The sequence below is a fragment of the Camelus bactrianus genome, chromosome 11 (assembly GCF_048773025.1).
Source record: "Camelus bactrianus isolate YW-2024 breed Bactrian camel chromosome 11, ASM4877302v1, whole genome shotgun sequence".
NCBI classification, from domain to species: domain Eukaryota; kingdom Metazoa; phylum Chordata; class Mammalia; order Artiodactyla; family Camelidae; genus Camelus; species Camelus bactrianus.
Window position 1 is genome coordinate 64,970,978 of NC_133549.1, and position 23,468 is coordinate 64,994,445.

The 23,468-nt window shown below is 33.9% G+C and overlaps 1 protein-coding gene and 1 non-coding gene across 8 annotated transcripts in view; both read right to left on the minus strand.

Moving 5' to 3' along the window:
* Positions 1 to 561: 561 nt before the first annotated feature.
* RUFY2 (RUN and FYVE domain containing 2) overlaps positions 562 to 23,468 on the minus strand; it is a 37,857-nt gene continuing 14,950 nt past the window's right edge. For 4 of the 7 annotated variants that reach the window (XM_074374100.1, XM_074374099.1, XM_045514234.2 and 1 more), the window contains exons 9-18: positions 23,249 to 23,350; positions 22,990 to 23,106; positions 22,130 to 22,297; positions 20,822 to 20,919; positions 18,274 to 18,393; positions 12,909 to 13,038; positions 12,509 to 12,603; positions 6,581 to 6,629; positions 2,755 to 2,832; positions 562 to 2,659 (exon numbers count right to left, since the gene is read on the minus strand). In XM_074374100.1, coding sequence (XP_074230201.1) covers positions 2,516 to 2,659; positions 2,755 to 2,832; positions 6,581 to 6,629; positions 12,509 to 12,603; positions 12,909 to 13,038; positions 18,274 to 18,393; positions 20,822 to 20,919; positions 22,130 to 22,297; positions 22,990 to 23,106; positions 23,249 to 23,350 — 1,101 coding nt within the window. In that variant the 3' untranslated portion in view covers positions 562 to 2,515. Of the gene's footprint in view, positions 2,660 to 2,754; positions 2,833 to 6,580; positions 6,630 to 12,459; positions 12,604 to 12,908; positions 13,039 to 18,273; positions 18,437 to 18,613; positions 20,067 to 20,821; positions 20,920 to 22,129; positions 22,298 to 22,989; positions 23,107 to 23,248; positions 23,351 to 23,468 lie in introns of those variants that run through there. The other 3 variants (XR_012510279.1, XM_045514236.2, XM_045514235.2) reach the window with 3 other exon arrangements.
* On the minus strand, positions 9,662 to 9,790 carry LOC123615879 (small nucleolar RNA SNORA19). Its single transcript, XR_006723687.1, has one exon. It is a non-coding gene; the product is annotated as a small nucleolar RNA SNORA19 (small nucleolar RNA).

Sequence of the window (23,468 nt, forward strand, 5' to 3'; positions counted from 1 at the left end):
TAAGACAAGTCTATGTCATAGTCTTAATTAAAATGAGAGTCTTGCGGTTGGATTTGCATCTGATGTTTTCGGAGTTTTAGAACCATTGTGTTAAATTATATGTAGCAAGGAAAAAAGGTGCTTTTTTTACTTTTAATCCCTTCGATCAATATGGCTTTTTTCCAGATTGGCTAATGGATCAACATGAAACCTGTCAATGTGAATTCAGTTATTGAACTTGTTACTTGTTTTTTGCTAGAAATGTTATTAATGTAATAAACAATGTGGGAGATAAGAGTATGGCGTCTGTCCTAGAATGCTTTGTGTCGGTTATTGATTATAGATCAAATTGGTAAAAGGCACCATGTCTAATTGAAGATTAGACAAAGTGACTAAGGAATGATTTAGAGAAAGCAGCTGTAATACTGTAAGTGGGGCCTATCAACTGGAGCAATGATTCATCTTAACTGCCTGTACTCCCTTAAAGATGACATGTTTTTATTTTCTTAGGATTACCCTATTAACATCTGTAAGCAGTAGAAGTATAGAATGTTATAAATGAAGTAGCCTTCTAAAGCAGGCTAATCTTTTCAAATCTTTTATTTGGTATATAAAATTCACATTTTAAAACAGTGCAGTTAGAAGAATTACAGTCACAATTCCTTGGCACCATGATAGCATTACTGTGGTAGTACTCCTAGGTGGGGGACTGGCATGTGAAGTTCACAAATTAGAAAATACAAATTGATGGGTCTGTAACATAAAGTCCAAAATTTGTATAAATGTTTTTTAGAGAAGAGTCAAAAACTCAACGGAGCAAGTTGTATTACTGTCATAAAAGCCTGTCTACAAAAAAGCCTAAATCAATGGCAGTAAGTTTTGAGTGAATTTAAGAATTTAAACGGGGACAAAAATCATGGTTTATTTGTTGAATGAAACAAGTCTTAAATTCAGAAAATGATATTTTAAAGTTTGTTTCAAGTGCAGTTATAATAAAACAGTATTTGAAACTTCTCATTTTTGCTTATTCTCATTTTCAGCAATCATAAAAACAATCCACCCCATCAGTACAAAACAGTTCCAAGAATATATAATTCATATCTCAGACATTTCTTTCAGAACATTAAAGACCACCTAAAAATCTGTATGTCAGTTCTAACTGAAGACCTCAAAAACTGAATTATGGAGAAAATCAATCTAAGTAAAACATCAGTTTCATACTTTGGCAATTTAGAAAAATAGTAAGCCTTAAGGGAAGTGTGTACTCTTGAGGAAATGATCTTGTCGAACAAGCAACCCTATCTTGGGAAGGGAGGTGGCCATGATTAATTCACTAATGCTCCTAGTAATACATGAACGATACTTACAAGTTTGGAAGGTTCACAGACAAAAGTGCATGACTGAAATGAGACAAAATCTCATGATGCTGTTAAATGGTTAGTTACACAAGAATAACTTTACATAATGAATTCCTGGTATGCTATAAGCAATATAACAGATTAGTGTTTTTTGATTTTCATGCTTGAAATAGTCCAAGTATGTATTTAATGGTAGGGCTGAGACCACATCTACTCTGGACCCTGGCTTAAGTGTTCAGTATACGGTGAATTTACTCCATATATATACTGTAATAGTGGGACTGCTACAGTGTAATGCTTCCTAAAAGTTACTGGAATGGAAATGTAGCATAAAACTTCACTCAAGTCTGTCATATCAAAGGCAAAGTTTAACTGCATTTTAGATTTCCCCTTTAAAGTTAGAGGAGAATCAATCGGGCCTGTAATCCCTGTTAACAGATACATTCTTTTCTAGGGGAGGATTTATGTTTCAACTTTTAAGAAGGGGTGTGAGCCCTCCCTAAGAAACGCATATGGAATTTTAACTTCCTTTCAAAAAAGAGTTGAGGGAAAATAATACCTCTCAAAGCACTGTGTCTGAAAGTTATCAGCAAATACAACATTGACTTAAGAGGGGGAAGGTCTTTTCCAATGCATAATGGGCAAAGGGGGGGCAAATAATAGGTTGAAATCTTACCAAGCTAATGAAAAATCTGTTAAGTTGGAATACTTATACTTCTAAAATACGTTATTTCCAATCTTTCCGCTGAGAACTGTGAGAAGCTTTAAAGTGCATTTAGAAAATTACAGGCACCATCAAATACCAATTTGATAATGTGGAAAATAAAACAATCTGAAGCCCTGTTTTCTTTAAGAAGGCCTTTACAAAATAAGGCAAATGTGTGTTAGCTATGCTATCTGGCCTCTCAATGGCATTAAGAAAAGATTAACGTGATTACAGCAATCAGGCTAAAGTTACTTGAAAGCATGCCCTCTTAAATTCTTTTTGAATAATGGGAAGGAAATATCAAATTATATAATTTATAATTCCCATAAATTGAATATTTGGAAGGTAAAACTGGTATCAATGCTGTTTGAAAGCTGCTCAAAAAGGGCTATCTGAATATGTTGTATACATGTTCATATGTAACTTTCATGGTAGGTACTTTTTCATACATAAGTATTTTAGTTCTGGAGTCTTACGGCAAATTAGATGAGCATCTTTGAATCAGTAATGCGTGACAGGAATCACAAACCCGTACTGGCTTTGGTGAAGAAGGCAAAGGCAGTTCGTTGTCAGAGCAAGCATTACAGAAAATTTCCCCACAGTTTCTACAGTGGTGCTATCAAATGGAAAAACGAAAGAAAAAACTTTATGAATAAAACTAGAAGCCATACTTGCACAAAAACATTTGGACTCACTTCCTACATCCCTTACCTTTCTCTTAGAGAGTGAGAATTCCTTTTCACAAAGTTTACAATGTGTTGCTTCTTTGTCTTTCAACCAAACCAGTCCCTAGTACGAGGAAAAATGTCAATATTAATGCTAAGATTGGTAACTAAAAGTTACACGTGAAAACATTTTCAACCAAGAGCATTTTATAGGAATATATATAGAGACAAAACGAAAGAGTCATTTTCTTTGACAGATACATAATTTACTAATCTATCTGAGATTAAGTGTGGAATTTGCTTCAAAATAATCTGTGAGAAAAAAGGAATGTGGGTTGAATATAAATAAAACAAGACTGGCCATATATTGATAAATAATGAAGTTGAGTAATGGTTCATTTTTAATCTTTTCTATACAACTGAGTATGTTTCAACATTTCCATGACAAAATGTTTTTAACAAAAAACTATCACGGTTGGCAATTATTTTTAAGAAGAACTTTAAGGAATATCTAGTCTAAGGATAAATTTTCACTATGTGAAATGCATATGAGTCTGGCATTATATATACCTTATACACAGTCCACAAAATTTGAAGAGAATTTGAAAATCAGATGTTTGAGTTCATTATTTTAAGTAAGACTTCACCTTAAGTTCAGTTTTACGTGGCTATTAATTTCTGTAATTCACAAATTTAGTAGTTACTGTGTAAACCTTAGTAGAGAATGTATGTAAGAAGTCTTAAACAGGCAGAGGTTAACTTGATACCTCAAATTTCTAACTTGACTCATTCTTAACCAAGCTCTTGGCTAGAAAGTACATTCTTTTCCCTATGAAAGCAGCTTTGTTAGATGGTGCCAGTTTAATAATGAGAGACCCAGGTGAAAGAAGAGTTCTCAGTGCTTCTGATTAATCTCATCACATGTTCCTTTTTTGGAAACAGTCCAGACTAAGCCACATTGCCACTGCTTCCAAAGAACCAAGTATAATTGATTCCAACTTGGGAGATGGAGCAAGTGCCACCTTCAAAAGTGTACCTCGAAGGCACAGGACCTTTATACCTAATGAGAGAAAAATCTGCCAAGCAAAAAAGCCCACAGATAGGTTCTCAAAAGCCTGAGTTTTCTTGGAAGCCTTTTCTGACGGCAGAATTCTTTGAAGAAAGATAACTAAGCATTCACAGATCAAGATCCCAAGGTTAATTTTAGATATTTTTACTTCACAGACAGTCTTAATAACTAGCACCTATTATCTGATAATAGCAGAGGTAAGACAAATGGTGTTGGGTTATGCACTTGAGGCAGTCTACAGCTCCTCAGAAAACAGGATTAAGTGAAGGCTTTTAAACAAAAACTAGATAGCTCATATCAGACAAACACAAATAATCATACGACCTTGAATCATGGAATTTTTTTTAAAGCAATTTAAAAAAATTGTTTAAAGCCTTAAAGATAATCCAATACAACTTGATGAACACCATGAAAAGGAAAATGATTTGCCGAAATGTCTCAAAGCCACCCCTAGTGGAAGCAGCTTTGCTTCCTGCCTAGCTATATTTGTAAGGCATGGAGAGCCTGACGTGAAACAGATTTGCAAGCAGCATCATTAGATTCAGAAGTCACCTTTTGTCATCAAGGTTGGCCTTCCAACCTTATTTCCAGATTTATTTTAGTTTGAAATTACTCTGCCCCTTTCCCAAGGAGAAAAGCTGTACACTATAGGGTAGGCCTAGTATATCAGCTGGAAGGGACCTCAGAGATCAGCACATATAGCGCTCTCACTTTACAGGTAAGAAAACTTGAGATCTGGAGAGCTGAAGTTGCTTCCTCTATGAAACAGTTATTTACAAGCAGAACCAAAACTAGAAGGGAGCAAGCTAATACTCTGCAAATAAATGGCTATTTTTCTCTGCCCAATTCCAGAATGTCAGCCACCCAACTTAAATCTGCCAAACAGGCTATTAGAGGACCCTTCTCTCAGGAAACTCAACTGTCCCAGAGAGAAGTCCTGTAGATACTAACATTATTTGGAGATGATACCCAACAGTTTGGTAGTTAACAGATTTCTCTACGGTTGAGGCCTACCTGTCTATAACAACCCACCCCCATTGACCTAACCAACACACATAGTACTTCCAAGATTTTCTGTGCCTTTTATAGAAATTGGGAGATTATCCAACATTTGAGGAATAATTTGGCATGAAGTAGTACTCGAGCCAAAGAAACAAACCCGAGGATAGAATTTAGAAGAAATAAGGAATGGCAGTTGCAAAAGAAAACTTTAGAGAAACTATAATGAATATCTTCAGGGATAAAATAACCGGATGCTGTTTCAGAAAAGAAAAATGAGCAAGTAAGAGGCTACTGAAGGAAGCATTGCCCAAAACAAGGGAGTAAACCAAGAATGAAGTTGTGGGGTTTCCAGTAACAGCAGCTCTAACATATAAGAAGGGTAAAGGGAATGTTAAGAATGAATGGCAGCTACTGTATAGCACAGGGAAATATATACAAGATCTTGTGGTAGCTCATAGTGGAAAAAAAATGTGACAATGAATATATATATATTCATGTATACCTGAAAAATTGTGCTCTACACTAGAATTTGACACAACATTGTAAAATGACTATTACTCAATAAAAAAATGTAAAAAAAAAAAAAAAAACAAAAAACAAAGAATGAATGACAGCAAAGGGAAATGCGAGGACAAGAGTGGCCAGACCACACAGGAGCAGTAAAGCAGGGGGCTCCAGGAGAGATGACTTCAAGGGGAAAAAAAGAACTAACCAATTATTGTATCATGAAGCATTTTATAGAAGTGTTTGAAGGTATAGGAAAACTCAGATGCTCAAATACAACTAAACTTTAAAAAGGGTGGGGGTGGAGGGGGGCAAATAACTCCATAGGAAACAAAAAGTAGTTCAAGAAAGAAAGTATGATTGCAATATTCTCTTTGACCCAGCAAGGAACAATAAAAATAGTCGTAATAAAAATACACAGTAAGTGAATTTCACAAAAACTTAAATACACTGGGAAGTGAAGAGAAGAAAGACCAGGGTGCAAGTGAGCAAAATTCCTCATCCACCATGTTAACCAGGCAACAGACGAGTTTAAATAAATTAAGGGTGACGAGTATATACTGCATAGTACTTAAGAAATAGGGGAATAAATGCCAGAAGAAACAACCAAAAGAACTGAAAGCAGCTCCCTTCTGGTGGCAGGAGCTGGGGTGGAGAAGGAACAAGAGGATGAAAAACAAGAGACTGCTTTTTTTTTTTTTTTTTTTTTTAAGTCTTTCCAGTACTATTTGACTTTTTAAATTACCTTCACATAACACTTTAGGATACACAAAATGGGTAACTTGTGCAGCAGGAAGTCATCTATCATTGAAGTACTCACATACTCTATTTTCTCCTGTGTTGTAAAGGGATTCTTGCATCCAGATACATTCAGAACCATATACTGATAAACAGTACCAAATAATTTTCACATATATTAACCTACTCAATATTCAAAGCAACTATACACAAAATCATAAGCCCATTTAAGAAGAGGAAACTGAGACTCCATGGGGATATGTGACCTGATGAAGGTCAAAAACTAGTAACAGATTGGTACAGGAACTTAAGGATTCTCAAATTCAGTTTCCCTCTATCATGTCACACGTTGTAGGTAAGTGGACAAAATTATTTCCAACAAGAGAAATATTAATAATGTGATTCTAAAGGTAAAGGGAAGAGCTGGATCCCCACTGTACAAGCTCCCCATTCAGCGCTCTGCCTGGCATTCAATAATAGTACACAAGGCTTTACCTTCTATTGGAGACTTTCACATATATCCATTTCCCTCCAACTTGAGGAAAACAATTCTACTCACCTGCAAGGCTTTGTTGGCTTCTTTTATATCTTCTATTTTAAGTTTTGATCTGAAAAGATTACAAATAGGTCCAAATTTCAATACACATATTTAAATACAGAACATCTAGTAATTTACTGGAAAGGTAGTGATTTTTCATAGCATATAAAATTGTACCTACTGCATGATTTTAACAGTCTTCTCTGGCTAGTGGGGTTATATTTAACATTTTCGTATATTTCCTAAATGTCCTAAACCAAAAATAGTTTTGAGTTTTAAAATTTACTTTTTTAAAGAAAGAATATTGGCATTTTCATGTGGTCATGATAATAATAGCCAGACACTATGCTATAAACTTTGCATGCATAATCTCATTTAATCTTCAAAAACACTTATAGGGGGGCGCAGAGGGTATAGCTCAGTGGTAGAGCATGTACTTAGCATGCACGATGTCCTGGGTTCAATCCCCAGTACCTCCACTGAAAACAAAAAACAAAAAAATACCATCCATTCATTATAAAGATGAAAAAAGTGAGACCTGATGTTTAGTCACTTATACAAAGTCACAAGGTGGCAACTGGGGAAGCCAGTATTCAAACCCTGGCCTTTGTGACCCCAAACCCCATATGTTAACCATTAGGCACACTATTTCTCTAGCAGCTGCAAAACAGTGGTAAGAGTGGAAATATTAAGGAAAATATAGTTGTGATACTTTTTCACTTTTTGAAAATACATGTTAGTGAAGATACAGGTTATACATAGCAATATTTAATTATCTGTGATCCCATTACCCAAAGATGATAATCTCTACACACCAATGAGTATGTGTATTTCAAATAGAACCATTATTTACGTAGTTTCCCATACAACTTAACAATATCCTGAAAGGCTTGGAGTTACTGACTTGTTATTAAGTACCTGCCACATTGTTAAGTGGTTACATGGTATTCTATGAAAAAGAATATGAAGTACATAGTTTACATAATTATCTACTGCTGAATGTTCAAATTTTTCCAAGTTTTCACCACTAAATTGTCCATTAAAAGTGAAATGGCCAAAACATTTGTATTATTTTTCTTAGGATAAGAACTTAGAAATGAAATTACTGGATCAAAAGGCACATAAAATAGTAAAGCCTCTGTTCCTGAAGTGGAGCAGTATGCACTTGTTCGCGCTACAAATGCTCTTTATTCCAAGACATAAAAACAAAGTGCGAGTCTTTTATCTAGCTCACGATGACTCTCACAATGGGAATAATCAATGCAAAATTACACCATGTAAAAATACTAACAGACCAATCCAGTTTTCTTGGCTAAATTCGTATCTACAAAATGTACCCAAAGAAAACTGCTGCTGGTTGGAACAATGGCCAAAACAGTAACTGCCATAAAGAAAAACTGCATGTGGACAGAAAATAGCTTAATGGGATTCACTATGGAAATATCTTCTTTATGAAAATTTCCTGACGTTGATATATTTCGCTTAAAATGCCTTTATTCACAAATACGGACTCTAGAAAGCTTGCCCCCCAGACACGAACTGCCAAAGTATCCTAAAGAGAGTAGAGAGTATCACCTACAGCCCCAATAAACACAATGTACAAGAACAGCTTACACCTTCTCCTCATCCTAGACAGGAAACAGATGTCTATAGTATTCATTAAAACTAAATTTTGCTTAGGGATATGTATTGAAGTGTGTGAAAATATTTGACTGTGGCATGAGAATAAGCATAGAGAAGGGTCAAAATAAAACAAAAGAATATAATAAATGTGATACAATCAATTATGACACTATAAGAAAACTCCCATAAATTATACAAGCCTCTGATAATTCTGAAACTCCTGCTTTGAGGGGAAAAAAATGTATAAGTTTCTTTATATGGAAAGAATAGTATTTATAGAATACTACATTTGAAAGAGTCTTAATAAATTAAAAAATAAAAATTAAAGGAAATTATTTTTTATTTTTTTAATCTGGTCATTTCTTTTTTTTATTGAAGTATAGTTGATTTACAATGTTGTGTTAGTTTCTGGTATGCAACATAGTGATTCAATTATATGCTTTTCTTTTTCATATTCTTTTCATTATAGGTTATTACAAGCTATTGAATATAGTTCCCTGTGCTATAGAGTAGGACCTTGTTGTTTATTTAGTAATTTCTTTTTAAACTAAAAGTTTTTCTTGTTGGAATTTAAGCCTTGATGAGGATAAAGGGAAAAGCTGTTTTCATAGTTCAGTTATTTTAAACAGTCATTATATCATTATGTCATTATGACACAGATGGATCTAGGTTTTCTTCCTTGAATATTTAATCCTAATATTTCACATTTTCCATGTTTTCTTCAAATATGAATAGTTCAAGTTTATTTTCATTTCTTTAATCCTCAGATTAGTTATTCTGAATAAGTTACAATTGTAGTAGACAGACTAACACTTAAAGCCTTTCAAAAATCTATCAAAATTTCTCCTTATTAAGAATCCCTCAATAAACCAATTAAGAGTAAATATTTCATTATTAAAAGTATTTTTCTAATTACAGTTAATTATTTACATTTAAAATTGCTGGTTCAGAATGTAAGCACTGGAGAGTAATTGTCAGATCCAGCCTGCTCATCTTAAAAACAGGAAAACTGATAGTCTGGTTGCAATGAGGAAAGGTACTGTGCTAGATGCTTTCACATACTTATTCTGTTAATCAGAAAAAGAATCCTATAGGGATTTTATAACTCTCCAATTTATAAATGGAGAAATGGGCTTTAAGAGGTTAAACAAACGGCTCTAGGTCACACAGCTGGTAAACTGTAGGCGGATATTTATTCCTGTGAGTGATATTAATGAATACTAATTTTTAAATTTAGTCGTAACTTGAAAATGCAGATCTTGAATGGTAAGTTAAAAAACTACTCTTTCTTAAATATTAATGTTCCCCTTCAACAAAATTAAATGTTTCACGTTATCCTGCATGACCTTCCCCCTCCAACCCCATTTTAAGCAACACCCAAATGGTCTACAAAAACCCTAAAGCCAATTCTGGTAAATTAGAAGCAAAGGTTAAAAAGTACTGGTTCAACCTCAGTCCCTCATCATAAATACATTTTTTTCTTGTCTGAAAGTGACTCACAGCAATGGCTGAATTAGTCATGCTGCTAATTTACCTCCAGAGGTTTATTTAGTACATTAGTAGTATCTTTTCTCTTGACATAAAGAAAAGAGACAATAAAATGTGCACACAATAAATTTTTAGAGATAGTCATCATCTTGTGTATTAGAGAATAATTTGTTTTTACTTAATTTCAATCTGATAACATATAATCATGGGAGTACAAGGATGAAGAGGAAGAGCAAAAGTGTTTCAGCATTAACACAACACTGTAAATCAACTACACTTCAATAAAAAATTTTTTAAGTATTGCAGCAGATAAAATGATATCTGCTAGAGGCCACTGGTCTCTCCAGCCCTGATTAAATTCTTGTCACTGCAGAAGAGAACCAGAGTTGAGAGAGGATAAAATACGTTCTGACTCAAAATTGATCCTACCCACATCTTAAGGATTATGGTCCTAGAGGCAATAAAGGAAAACTAATAAATATGCATCATAAAAATTCAATCATTAGCGAAGAAAAAACATTATCAAAAATGAAATTATAAAACAACAGACAAACTCGGAAAAAAGATGTACACTGGGTTTAACAATTAACTTACAAAGATCCCGTAAGAAAAAGATGAGCAATCCAACCCCAAAACTATGCAAAGGATATGAACAGGGAGTTTATAGAAAACTACAAATAAATAAAATACAAATACAAATGGAACACAAATATAGATGTGCAAGCCTGCTCACAGTTAAAGAAATACAAATCGAAACAGTTAAGATTTTCAACTATCAGAGGAGCAAAACCAGGCACTCTCTCCTACTATTAGAGGGGATCTAACATTGAAGATGGTGGGTAATTTGGCAGTATGAAAAATTTTTTTGCTTTTTTTTTGTTATCTAAGTTTCAGGTATACAGCATTGTAGTTCAAAATCTGCATACACTACAGAGTAATCACTACCAAAAGTCCAGTTATCGTCCATCACCATACTGAAAAAATTCTAAAGCACATTCTTTTTGGCCCAGCAACCACCTCTAGGAACTGACTCTTCAGATATGCTCATTAAAGTATATCAAGATACAGCAACACAAATATAAGGATTCAGCAGTATGTTTATAAAAGAAAAGAATTAGAAAGAGTTTCAATTAAAGCACATTCGTGCTATGGAATATTTTTATGTAATGATAATAGAAAAATCTCAACACATATTTAGTAAAAACAAAACAAAAAAACACAAATTTCAGAAGAAATTGCGTATGGTGCAGTTACACAGGGATTAGGCATGCAGTTAGTATACTAGGGAAAAATTTAGTAGTCAAAATAACCCTTGAAAAATCCTTAAATAGCCCATAAAGTTCAGTATAGATTTTTGACGCTATCTAACCTTGAGCAGTCATTTTCTTGCTAACTAAAATTTGAGAATCAATGAACCAGACTAAAGGAAGAAGGCAAACAACAGAAGTCTGAATTTAGCTATCTGGACATTCAATTGATCATGCCTTTAATACAACCATGAAGTCCCTAGCACTGAGTGGGAGAGGAGTGAAAAGTAACACACACTCCTTGTTTAACTAATCTGCTTTAATATTAATAAATGTAAACATAGTTAATTTTTTGTTGTGGAGATTGTTCACGGTTGAGTTCCTAGCACTTAAGAATAATGCCTGGCACATAGTATTTGTCAAATGAATAAATGAGAAATAAGCACCAGTCTGGCTCAAAGTGCTCAATAAATGGATGCCAGATTAGAATAAAAATCTTGCTTATCGGAATCACAATGCCAACTGTCCTCTGAATCTGTAGAAAAAACATCTTCATCTTTTAAGCTGATACTTCCTTTTGTGGTTCAGTGAACTACTCTTTCTTATGCCCTTGGTAATTGGTCTCAAGACTTCTTAATGGAATCCCATCTTCAGCAATTAAGTCTCCATTCCAGTATGATTTCAATAGAGTTTAATTTTTACAATATATATATATAACATGTATATTGCTAATAATCATATCTCTATATGTAATAAGATCCTTATATATAGATTTGTTCTGAGGTTAGCTAACTTTAGGGACTGATACTTGGGAGAAGGAAGGCAATTGTTTAATTTATACCTTTTGGTGCTATCTAAATTTTCTAACCATATAAAACATCAAAGACAGGTGATAGGACTATAGGTCATGGTAGCTTTCTTCTATTTTTCTGTATTAAAGTGACACTACTTTTTTTCTTAGAGTGACACTGGAACATTCAATACTAAATTAAACTTCCAGAATCTGCCCCAGATACTTGGCAATATGTTCAATCAGGGCACAAAGATGAAGCTAATCCACAACACAGACCATGTGGACCAAGGAGGAAAATATGAGGAAGACAGAATGCCACTTCTCCTTCTTGTCTTTAAAGGAACCCAGTAACACTTTACTGCAACAGAACTACCACTTTGTATGAAGTTAAGCCCAACTCAGGATGACATAAAGCACCCTCCACTTTTCACAACCCCGGCTCCTTTTCTCGACAGTCTGAAAAACCTCTCTCCAGGTATTTTGAAAATTTGGCTTTTGCTCTGAGAAAAATATATTAAATGAACTTCTGAACTCTCTGATTTGAGGAAATTAAACAAGTCTTAGAATTCATCTACCAGAAAATGTTTAGAGCTAAGATCTACTAAAAATGAACCTAACTTTTAACAAAATCTCTCCAATCCACACCCTTATTTGTTAATCTTTAAAGTTTTTGTTTGGTTTTGTTTTTAGTAATTCATATCTTTTCTATATTTAAACTTTCCTGCCTACTTGGTTTGGCACACTCATACCTTTATAAAAGTCAATGACTAGTTAGTTGAAGGAAAAAAGAGAAATTACTCGCTAAGTTTGTTGCCAAGTTCTTGAAGAGCTTGCTCCTGTTCGTGATATATTTTTTTCAACTGCTGATTTTCATCCTGGAGGTTAAGGAACTCCTTCAAAACAATAAGAGAAAATGCAATTTAAAAGAAACAAGAAAACTTCACATTGTATACACACCATTAAAGGATAGGAATATGTATCCTTTGGCGTTTTATAAAAGATAGAACTACATGTCCAAAGCTCTTTCATAGCTGCTCTAGACTACCAACCATTTTCCACTTATTTAATCTCCTGAGTGATATTTTTAAAGATGACCAGTATATTCTGTTTCCTTGGTATAAACATAAATTATGATTTGATTCTTTTTAAATGACTTTCATCAACACAGAACTTTAAAAGTTTTACCACCATTATTTACTTTTTTAAGACTAATGATTTGTTGGGTCTCATTTCTAAGATGAGATAAGGCATCTTTCTCCTTTTGAAGATCCTCCTGCAAAGTCTGCCTCCATTCCTTCTCAATCTTCAAATCGGTTTCCAGCTGCACCCTTGAATGACAAATCATACAGAAAAACTCAGTGCTATTTCTTACATGACAGTTGTACGTATTCTTTAAGAGCATTTCTTTGATGACTTCCGCCTTTGTAATGCATTTCTTCAGGTATTTTCTTTCACAAATATTTTTTAGAAAACAAGTTCAGTAGCATAGGGTTTTCAGATCTCAAAGTGTCAGTTAATTTGTTGATCACAAAAACCCCTTGCTAAATGATAACTTGTCGTTTATTAATTCTGTATACATAAATGCTGTATAAGCATAGAAAATGCCTGGGAAAGGGCACACAATACTATTAAAACTGGTTACATCTTAGGAATGGAATCAAGGAGAGAAATACAGGGTTTTAGTTATTTACATGTTCTGTGCCATGAGAAAAATTTTTACAAGAAACTAAGGAAAAATACTGTTCTGACATAAGAATTACAGCAACCACCAAATCAATTAAATACCAGTAACAGAATAATCAGCCCTAGTACCAAGTGCTACTTTGTAGATTACTGTTGGCAGCTGACCAATTACAGGACAGATCTAAGACCAAGGAGACACTGGGGACAACTCCACACTGCCTGGAAATGCCAGTTCACATTTGAAAGCACTATTTCTGTCATCATTCAAACAACAGGTGATAGCTGGAAAAACAAAAGTAGTCAAATTCTTACATTGTAGGATAACCCCAAAAATAATTTCAATAATTATTGCTCATAAATAGTTCTAACAGGTGAGGCATAGACTAATAATACTATAGTTACTAATACTTTACATTTTAATTACAATATTGTAATATTGAGACTATCACAGTACTACATTATTTTAATATTTTTATGTTAATATTATGATTATTTTTGTTTCCTCATAAAGTTAGCATTTCCATCTACAGCCAAACTTTTTTTCAGTGAAGTAAATTTTAGATTTTATAATTCAAGTTGAAGAGACAAGATACTGCAAAATGGAACTAAAAAACTATTATAAATACTATTTCACCACAAATTTAAAAGGGATGCAGATGGACAGGTTCATGTTACTAACACTGAAGTAAGCACAGTATAGAGTGCCTTGCTGAGCAGCCTCACCATCCTGAATCAGAAAAAACTGAGTGAAAAATCAAAGGAAAATTTTTGTTTTTAAGTTATTTTAAATATATTGTTAAAACACATGTTGACCACCAAAGGCAAAAACTATAAAGGAAGAAAAGGGAAAATATATCTACAAAAAAATGTAAAATGCCTAAATGAAAAAATCACTATGAACAAAGTTTAAAAATAAATAAATAGATAAGTTTATATATAGTGTGTTTTTTTTTTTTTAAAGTGTGTTCTTCTGCAAACACTGTTTGGTTTTTTATTTTTGTTAATGGAGGTACTGGGAATTTGAACCCAGGACCTCATGCATGCTAAGCATGTGCTCTACCACTGAGCTATACACCCCCAGCCCCCATAAACTATAAATTTAGAAAACATTTTCACTATATGTGAAAGACCTAGAGTAAATATATTAAAAGCTCTTTAAAATAAATATTAAAGCTGAACACCTCAGAGAAAATAAATAGATGATATGAACAGGCAATTCACAAAAAAAATACAAAAGGCCATCACTAGTGATCAAAGATATGCAAACTCAAACAATAAAGCAAATTTTTCAAGCTAAATGACTCCTTTGGGTTAACTGAGATGTGATAGTGTAGACTTACACTAATTAATATTATACAATGTCCGTGATGTAGTAAATACAATAGACAAAATACTAAAGAGTATGTCACATGACACTTTCTAAAAACAAAACAAAACAAAAAAATCTATGCCTTGGGAAAAAAAGAATGCTCATCAAAATGTTTAAAAAAAAAAAAAGGTATATCCAATTTCTGTTTTCTTCACTTTTTTCCACATTTTCTCACATTTAGCCAGAACATGTAATATTTTCATAACCAGACACCAAAAAAGTTATTTCCATTTTAGGGGAACAAATGGAATTTGTTTTTCTTGGACAAAATCCTAACTGCTTATTTCTATAGAAACAGTCCCAATTTTTTTGAGCCATCAGGGAATTCCCCCAATCTCCAAAGTCGTTAACATGTTTATGCTCTACCAAAATGGCACCAACTGAGAAAATTACTTTCAGTTTCAGCAGGGACAAACAGCTCTCTGCAGCTATACCCAAGTCTTATTGGGTAAGGGAAGGACACAGTCCCTGGAGCATTATTTGGGTCATCCTTTGGGCAAGGATCAAATGGCTGCATCACTGCAGAGTAAGTATCAGCTTCGTCAAACTCTAGAAAAGTGATTCAGTAACACAGAGTACTAAAGTTTCAAGATTGTATTCTATTGACTGGCAAAGTGTTCCAATCTTACTTTTCATGTTTTTCCATCTGGCAGGGCACAGGGATTTAAACAACAAAACCCTTGGCACCATTAATAAACTTGATGACTTAATGTTCCTTGTGATTTCTGTTTCTAAGACTTTTGTGAAAGTCTTAAAATTAAGAAAAAATGTTTGTTTGCTGAGTGTTTTTTTTGGGGGGTGGGGGGAATGTACAAATCATGCAAATTTCCAAGCAAGGTAATATATCCCCTGGCCTAAAGCCTTATTCTATGTAACACTTTCTCAATATGTTACTTTTGTGGTAGTTATAAAAGGAACTTAATTCTGCTTCTGGACAATATGGAGTAAACACATTTCTACCTATCTCTCCAACTAAGTACAGTTAAAAAACCCCAAAAACCCTAGACATTATATGTAAACAAACATAAGACTGAAAGGGGGAGAGAAGGCAGACTAGCTAGAAACTCCAGGATTCAAGGCATAACATGGTTATGAGTTCCCTGAGTCCTCTTTTTGCCTCTTATATAGCTCATATTGGGTGTTGAAGCCTATAACCCACAAACAGCAACGGGCACAGATGGAGAAAGCCCCAAGAAAAGCCTATTCTCTCCTGCCAAAGAGCTAGCAACAGGCAGTCTAGCATGATAGAAAACTTTTCAACAATAAATGTTAGTTCCAGCAAAACATCAGAGGAAAAAACCATACCACTCCCACCCCCAACCACTGTCAGCAAAGGCTATGTGGGAAGCCTAGATTTCCAGCCTTATGTGGCAATAATGAGGTGTCCCTCCCAATCCCCACTGTGGTAGTATCAGAGAAGGCCAAGTGGGGAGCCTCGACTTTACCACCACCCAACAATAATCTCTCTCCCCATCCACCTGTATGGTGTTAGTGGAAGTCACATGGGGAGCCCAGAATTTTATCCCCCTGCATCAGTAACAAGGCACCACTCTCTCTCCCCATAGTGTCAATGGAGACTGAGTGGAAAGCACAGATTTCAATCCCTGCCCAGTAGTTAGGAAGCCTTCTCCATTGCATCCAGGATGGTCCTGGGCCTCTACCCCCAGGTGGTATGAAGGGTCAGTGTCCACACTCCCCTGCTGGTGTGGTTTCAGTAGAGAATTCCTAAAACTTAAGATTTAAGTAAGGTACAGTCTCAAAATCCATAGTGCAACTGAAAAATACCTGTCGTACCAAGACCGAGAAAACAGTTCAACTTGGATGAGAAAAAACAACAGACAGCAACATTTCAGATGTTGAAATTAACTGACAAGAATTCTAAAGCAGCCATCATAAAAATGCTCCCACGACCAATTAAGAATATGCTTGAGACAAATTAATAAATAGGAAGTTTTGGAAGGAAGGAAGGAAATTTTGGACAGGAGAAAAGAGAGAAAGAAATATAAACAGTCAAATGGAAATCTTAGAACTGAAAAATACGATCTCACTGAATGGGCTCAAAAGAATTAAGATGATGAAGAATGAATGAGCTTCAAAACAGAACAACAGAAACTACCCAATCTGAACAACAGACAGAAAATAGACCAAAAAGAAAAAAAAAAAAAAAAAAAAGAAAAGAAAGAAGAAGAAATGAGTATCAGGGTCCTGTGGGACTATTAAAAAAAAAAAAAGATATAACATTCATGATATCAGAGTCCCAGAGGAGAGGAGAAAAGCAGGCAGATATGAAATAAATACCTGAAGAAATGATGGCTGAAAATATTCCAAATCTGGCAAAGATAAACCTAAAGATCCAAGAAGCTGACTAAAGCCCAAATAGGATAAACCCAAAGAAAATCCTGAGGGTAATTAAAAGGAACAATAATTCAAATGACAGTCTACTTTTCATCAAAAACTGTGAAGACCAAAAAAAAAAGTGGCACAACACTTTTCAAGTGCCGAAAGAAAAGAACTGTCAACTCAGAATTCCAAGGATATTCTGAAAATATCCTTCAGAAATAAAAGTGAGATCAAGAACTCCTTGGATGAAAGAAAACTAACAGAATTTGTTGCCAACAAACGTACCCTAAAAGAATGGCTAAATAAAGATCTTCAGACACAAAGAAGGAAACTTGGAGCATCAGGAACAAAGACAGAACAATAGAGAGTTTTTAAAATTATGTTTAATAGTTGAAGCACAAACTGTAACATGGTCTGATGTGGTTCTCAATATTACACAGAAGAAATATTTAAGCAAATTATACTGTAAAGGGTAGAGATTAAAAAGACCTAAGTGGAGGTAACACTTCCACACTTCCCTTAAAGTAGTAAAATGTTGATACCAGTAGTGAAAACTCAAATGCCTCTGTCAATCTGTCATCACTGTCTTGAGATAATTATTTCCCAGAATCTGTATTCTTCAAGCTCTTTTCTGTGTATAGTAAATATACACATATGCATAGTTTTAATTTTATTTAAAAAATAAGATAATACTTAGCATACTATCTCTAACTTGCTTTTTTCAACTCAGTGACATATACTGACATCTTTCCTAACTCGTGATATATAGATCTATCACATAAAGTACTAATAAAAAAGCTCTCAGAAAACATCATGTTCTTTGATAATATAAGGTCCTTGGAATTACAAAGGCCTATTATCCTCAGTATCTAGAAACATAACGTCCATCAGATTAATGTTCAAGAATAGCAGGAGGAATAAAACTCTCTTTGAGCAAGAAGACAGCAAGACAGTTGAAAGTACTCTATAAATAATAAAGGGAGCAAAAATATAAGTTTTATCACAATTATGTTTTCTATTTTTTTTTATTTTTGAAGTAGAACAATCTAGCCAGCATAATTAAATAAACAAAAATGTAGGTATTCTACCATTAAGTGAGGCGGGGGGAAACACCATAGTGGGGGAGAAGGATGTTAACATAAGTATTTGTTTCCAAGAGTGAAATACTCACAGCTGTTTCTCCTTTTGGGAGATTTGTTTCTGCAAACTGTCGAATTTACTCTGACATTCTTGAAGATATTTCTTGTCCTCATCTTCAGTGTCCATTTGCGCCTTCTCTGCTTGCTGCAATCTGGTGTAATTCAAATCAACTTTGGGTAAAACTGAGGCTAGAACTAGGGTGTAAAAGGGTGAAGAAGACAAATAAAAGAAAAATGGGGAAATAGAAACATTTCTAAATGAAAACAAAGTTTGGGGAAAACTCACAAACTCAAACGTGAAAGAGCCACACAATGTCTAGAAACTGCTTTGTGATTTTTTTTTCAGTATAACATATAATATGCCCAGAATACTATCTTCAAATTTGTTTTATTTCTTGTTCATAATTAACAGTGCAAAGCAATACAGCCTTTACCACTTATGTAAAGCATAATGAATCAACTTTCAGAGTATAATACATGCATTACTGCCTTTTTTATTTTTATTTTTTACAAAACCATGAAGAGCATAGTACTTATGTTTGTACTAGGTGAAGAAGCCATATTGTTATATATTATGCTAGGATGTGTATGCCAGGAATCAAGTGTGCTACAAGGCCAAGAGCAAAGACCTGCAATCACTTCAAGTAACAGCCAAGTCCTCCCTATAGAATCTTTATGCATTTACTAAATTATGCCAAAGCTCTGTGTGTGTTTTAAAATTCAAAAGAATTTAGTTGGCAACATTCTCTAGAGATCACTTTTGTTCCTCATCACTGAATTTTTAAAATTAGCTTAAAATGTGAATTCTTTTTTCTGCTTTTATCTGTAAGTTGTTGCTTCTCCCTGCCTAATGCTTATTTAGCTCCAGCCCCTGCCTCCTATGGCCATCTGGGATTTCTCAGATTTAACTTCACTACTTTTATAAGAAAACATCTCCCAAGTATTCAAGGGACATTAAGTCCTTATAGGGAATCATAAGAGAAGTATCTGTTCAACTAACCAAAAAAATTACCTCTTCTTTTATTCCTTAAAATCATACCAGTGGTGCAACCCTCACACATTTCAGAAGGATAAATGCCACTTCCAAGGAAAAGAAAGTAACATTCAAGTTATCTCTAAATCTAAATTTAAAATATTAAGTTGGGGAGATGGGAGACCCAAACTTTTCTCTAAAGTTACAGAAACTAAAATAATAGCCAGAGTGAGGTAGGCCTTGAAGTTGTGCTATCATAGAAGAGGGTTAATGAGAACTGGAAAATTGAGATGCTAAAGCACAAGATGATGGCCAATCTGGGTTATAAACTATTTTAAAACATATTAAAAAAAATCAGTCAAGGAGCTAGTAGGCAAAAAGTGGGCCACTGGGGGGAAAAATCTGTGCCAACACATTGTGAAACCAAAGGTTAACTTATTTAAAACAATTTTTATATTTTCTGTCAAAAAGTAGCTAAAAAGATAAAATTGCATTTGAAAATCCTGACCTCCAAAGGGTCAGTACTCAAGTCTGCCCTTGTGCACAAGGTTTAAGGAATGTGTTTTTGGAAATCCAAGTGCACCCACTTTGCTTTATGGCAACATATTACCACAGCAGCCAATCAAGAAGTGTACAGGGTTTCTAATACCCTTTTAGAATACATAATAGCATAAATTCTTTTCTATTTAATATATTATAAAATTGTTGATTCTCTTTTAAGTCTGTTTAAGTACAAGTGGTTTTCAGAAAGATATATCTTTGACCAGCTTGTACTGGTCTTGAGTGTCACTGCTGGCACATTTCACCAATGACATTGCAATTGTTCTAGTTTGAGTTAATAAATCGTTGTCACTTCATAATGGAATGGACAGAAATCAAAGACAGAAAAAGGTAATAAAGATGTCCAAAATGTAAAAATGGGGATAAAGAAAACAAAAAAGAAAAAAGAAGAAAGAGGATGTCAATAAAAGAATATTCATGTCAATAAAGCATTAATAGTTATGTTTTTCATAAGTAGATTCAAAGAAAGCAATGATAAGACATATGTTGACACCAACATGACAGGTCAATGGAAATACATTACATTTTCCAACAATAAAAGTGAAAAATGCCAATATAAAACAATTCAATTTAAACAAAATTATTTCTTGGGTTGGGGTGAGGGTCCTAGCTCAAAGAAACACAACTAAACTGCCAACTCAGAGAGCCTGACTTCAGATAAAGAGATGGTGAATGACAAAGTATATGACAATCAATATGCATGGAAATCAATCAGGGATAATTCCCCCATGGATTTGTTTGTTTTTTACTTTTTTGAGGTTTTTGTTTGTGTATTTGTTTTATGTAATAGATTGAACCACACGAAATTGCCGACATTAGGCCTTTTAAAATAAATCCACAAAATGGAAAGTTCAAATGAATCAGACTAATATAAAGCAACTTGATTCCATGCAACAACCAAAACAAAAAAGGCAAAATTCTGCTGGGCTTAAAAAAAAAAGTCCTAATCTAAAATTTCCTAATGGTTTTTGTGGCAGCTGTCAGCGTTGAATAAAGAAAAGGGGGATAAAGCAAGAAAAAAGAAACTAAGACTGGAAATGCCGTACCTTTGTTCCAGCTGCCTCATGGCTGCAGTAATTTTACTGGTTTTTTCTTCTAGTCGGGCAATTATTTCATTTTTTTCTTTCAAACCATCTTCAGAACCCTATTTAGAAAAACTATAGTGTAAAAGCTATAGTGGCTTTGACTTTTTAATCCTGAATATTTATAAGTTTCATATACCATTTTTGTATACCCGTTTTGCTATGGGATTGTTACTTTGAGATGAGCAGAGTTTATTTGTATATTAAAATACTCCTAAGATATAAAGCAGTCATATTGCTAGTTTTCATTTAAATAAACAGGAGGAGGAAAACAGCTCAGTGGTAGAGCGCATGCTTAGCATGCACAAAGTCTTGGGTTCAATCCCCAGTAACTCCATTTAAAAAAAAGACAGAGACAGAAAAAAATAAAAATAAAATGTAATTTTAAAAAAGCCATTCTGCCGTCTTTGTTTTCAGAAGATGACAGAATAAACTCTTGTAAAATATGTTATTTTTCAAACTAAATTGTAAAGAGCTTTTGGCAACAAGTCTAAATAACAATGGCACTTTATTAGAATATTTGTAACAATTACAGTAAAGCAATTCAATTAAAATTAAATCCTTCTCAGGACTATACTGTGTAAAGAAGTTGACAAAAATGTCTTGCATATTTAGATTCAATTTTTCCAAAAGATTTAATCTTCATACTGTTAACCTTTCAGCATTAAGAAACACATTCAGATAGGTGACTTTTTTGTTTGTTCTTTCACATTGCTTTATTTCTTTTCTTTTATATATATACATTTTTTTTCATTGAAGTATAGTCAGTTTACAATGTTGTGTCAATTTCTGGTGTACAGCACAATGCTTCAGTCATACATGAACATACATATATTCGTTTTCATATTCTTTTTCATCATAAGTTACCATAAGATATTGAATATAGTTCCCTGCACTATAGAGCATGAACTTGTTCACATTGCTACATTTCTTAAGCTTCCATTTAGGAAAAAAGTCACTGGCTTTTATTATTGACATGAGAGAGTTAAAAATGGGTTCATCTCTTAAAAACCAAATCCTTCATACAAATATTCATTTTCAATTTATATAACTAGAAATTCCAAGAGTTTAAGAACATTCCTTGGTCGCTCTCTCTTGCCTTCTGAAACAACACACACTCTGTCTATGGTGTATCTACTCTTACTTTAACCATGCCCCCACCCCCCCAACCCTGCCTTGTGGCCTCTCTGGAGTGTACATCTCTCAGAATAAATCTACTTTTACTCAAAAATCTTAAAAAAATTTTTTTAATTATAAAAAAAAATTCCTTACCTGTAACTTTTGATACATCTCTATGTTAATTGCTTTAACTTCCTCCAATTGTTGCCGAAGGCCTATCAGTGTATCTTGCTTCTCATGAATATCTTTCTCCAACAACTTCATAGCAAGTTCAATTTCATGTTTCATACTAACTTGTACCGCTAGCTCATTCTCCACATCCTGCAATTCAACATAGCCTCAAATTCACACAGCACTTCAAGATGTCAAAATCAGATACACAACAGTTAATGAGAACAAGAGGTTCTACTCACTATGCAGACTACTCCTTTTTTTTTTCCAATTGTTTTTTTTTTCATAGAGGTTCCGGGGATTGAACCCAGGACCTCACGCATGCTAATCATGCACTCTACCATCAGAGCTATACTAACCCCCCTAGACTACTCCTTATAAGACCCACGAAAGGGAATCAACCAGGCCCTATACCAACATTCTAAATATTTTTAAATGCGTATTTTGTTAAATGAAAGCATCTTGCAGATTCTGCTAATTATCACTATTCTACTGGTTGAAGAATTAAGTATTTTTATGCTTCATAAATTCAGTATTAATTTTCCTTAAAAGAAATGGAATAGTCTATGTAAATAAAAGCCAGAGATAACTCAAAAATTCCATTTCACAGTTTTAATTTCTTCCCTTAAAGAATTTTACATCAGAAGGACCCTAACATTAAACACAAAGAGCAAAAGGGATGGAAAAGCTTGCAATACCCTCTTCTTGACCTGGATTGGTTACAAAGATATTTATGTTATCCCACATCAAGGTAGATAAGGTTGAAAGAGATTTTAAGCAGTGCTTGCTTAAGGGTAAATTATTATTATCATTTTTGCTGGTTTAACTTTACTGTAACCCACCTGTCTTAACTGAGATTCATCTCGGAGCTGCCTTCTTGCTTCATTGTACATTTCGTCTAACCCTTGCCTAGAATGCTTATATGTTTGAAGCTCAGTTTCCACATCTACTTTGGTAACCTATGAAGAAAACATAAAACTTTTAATGCTATAATCACTACTATTAATTAATACAGCACAGAAATATCCAGCCTATGCAAAAGTCCCCAAAAGTGTCAATTTCTGATGCAAGACAGTCTGTTTACAATCAGTCTATACTTACCTCAAGATGCTGCTGTGTTTTCATTAAAATTAATTTATTTTCACTTCGTAATTGATGATTTTCTTCTTGGAGTTTAATGATATTGTTCTTTGCTATTGCTAACTAAAAATGAAGCAGAGGCAAGAAAAAATATTTTAAACATCTTTACTTATACTTGCTTTACATGTTATGTTCATGGCTATAAACAACAGAAAATAAAATCCTATAACTAGTAAAATGT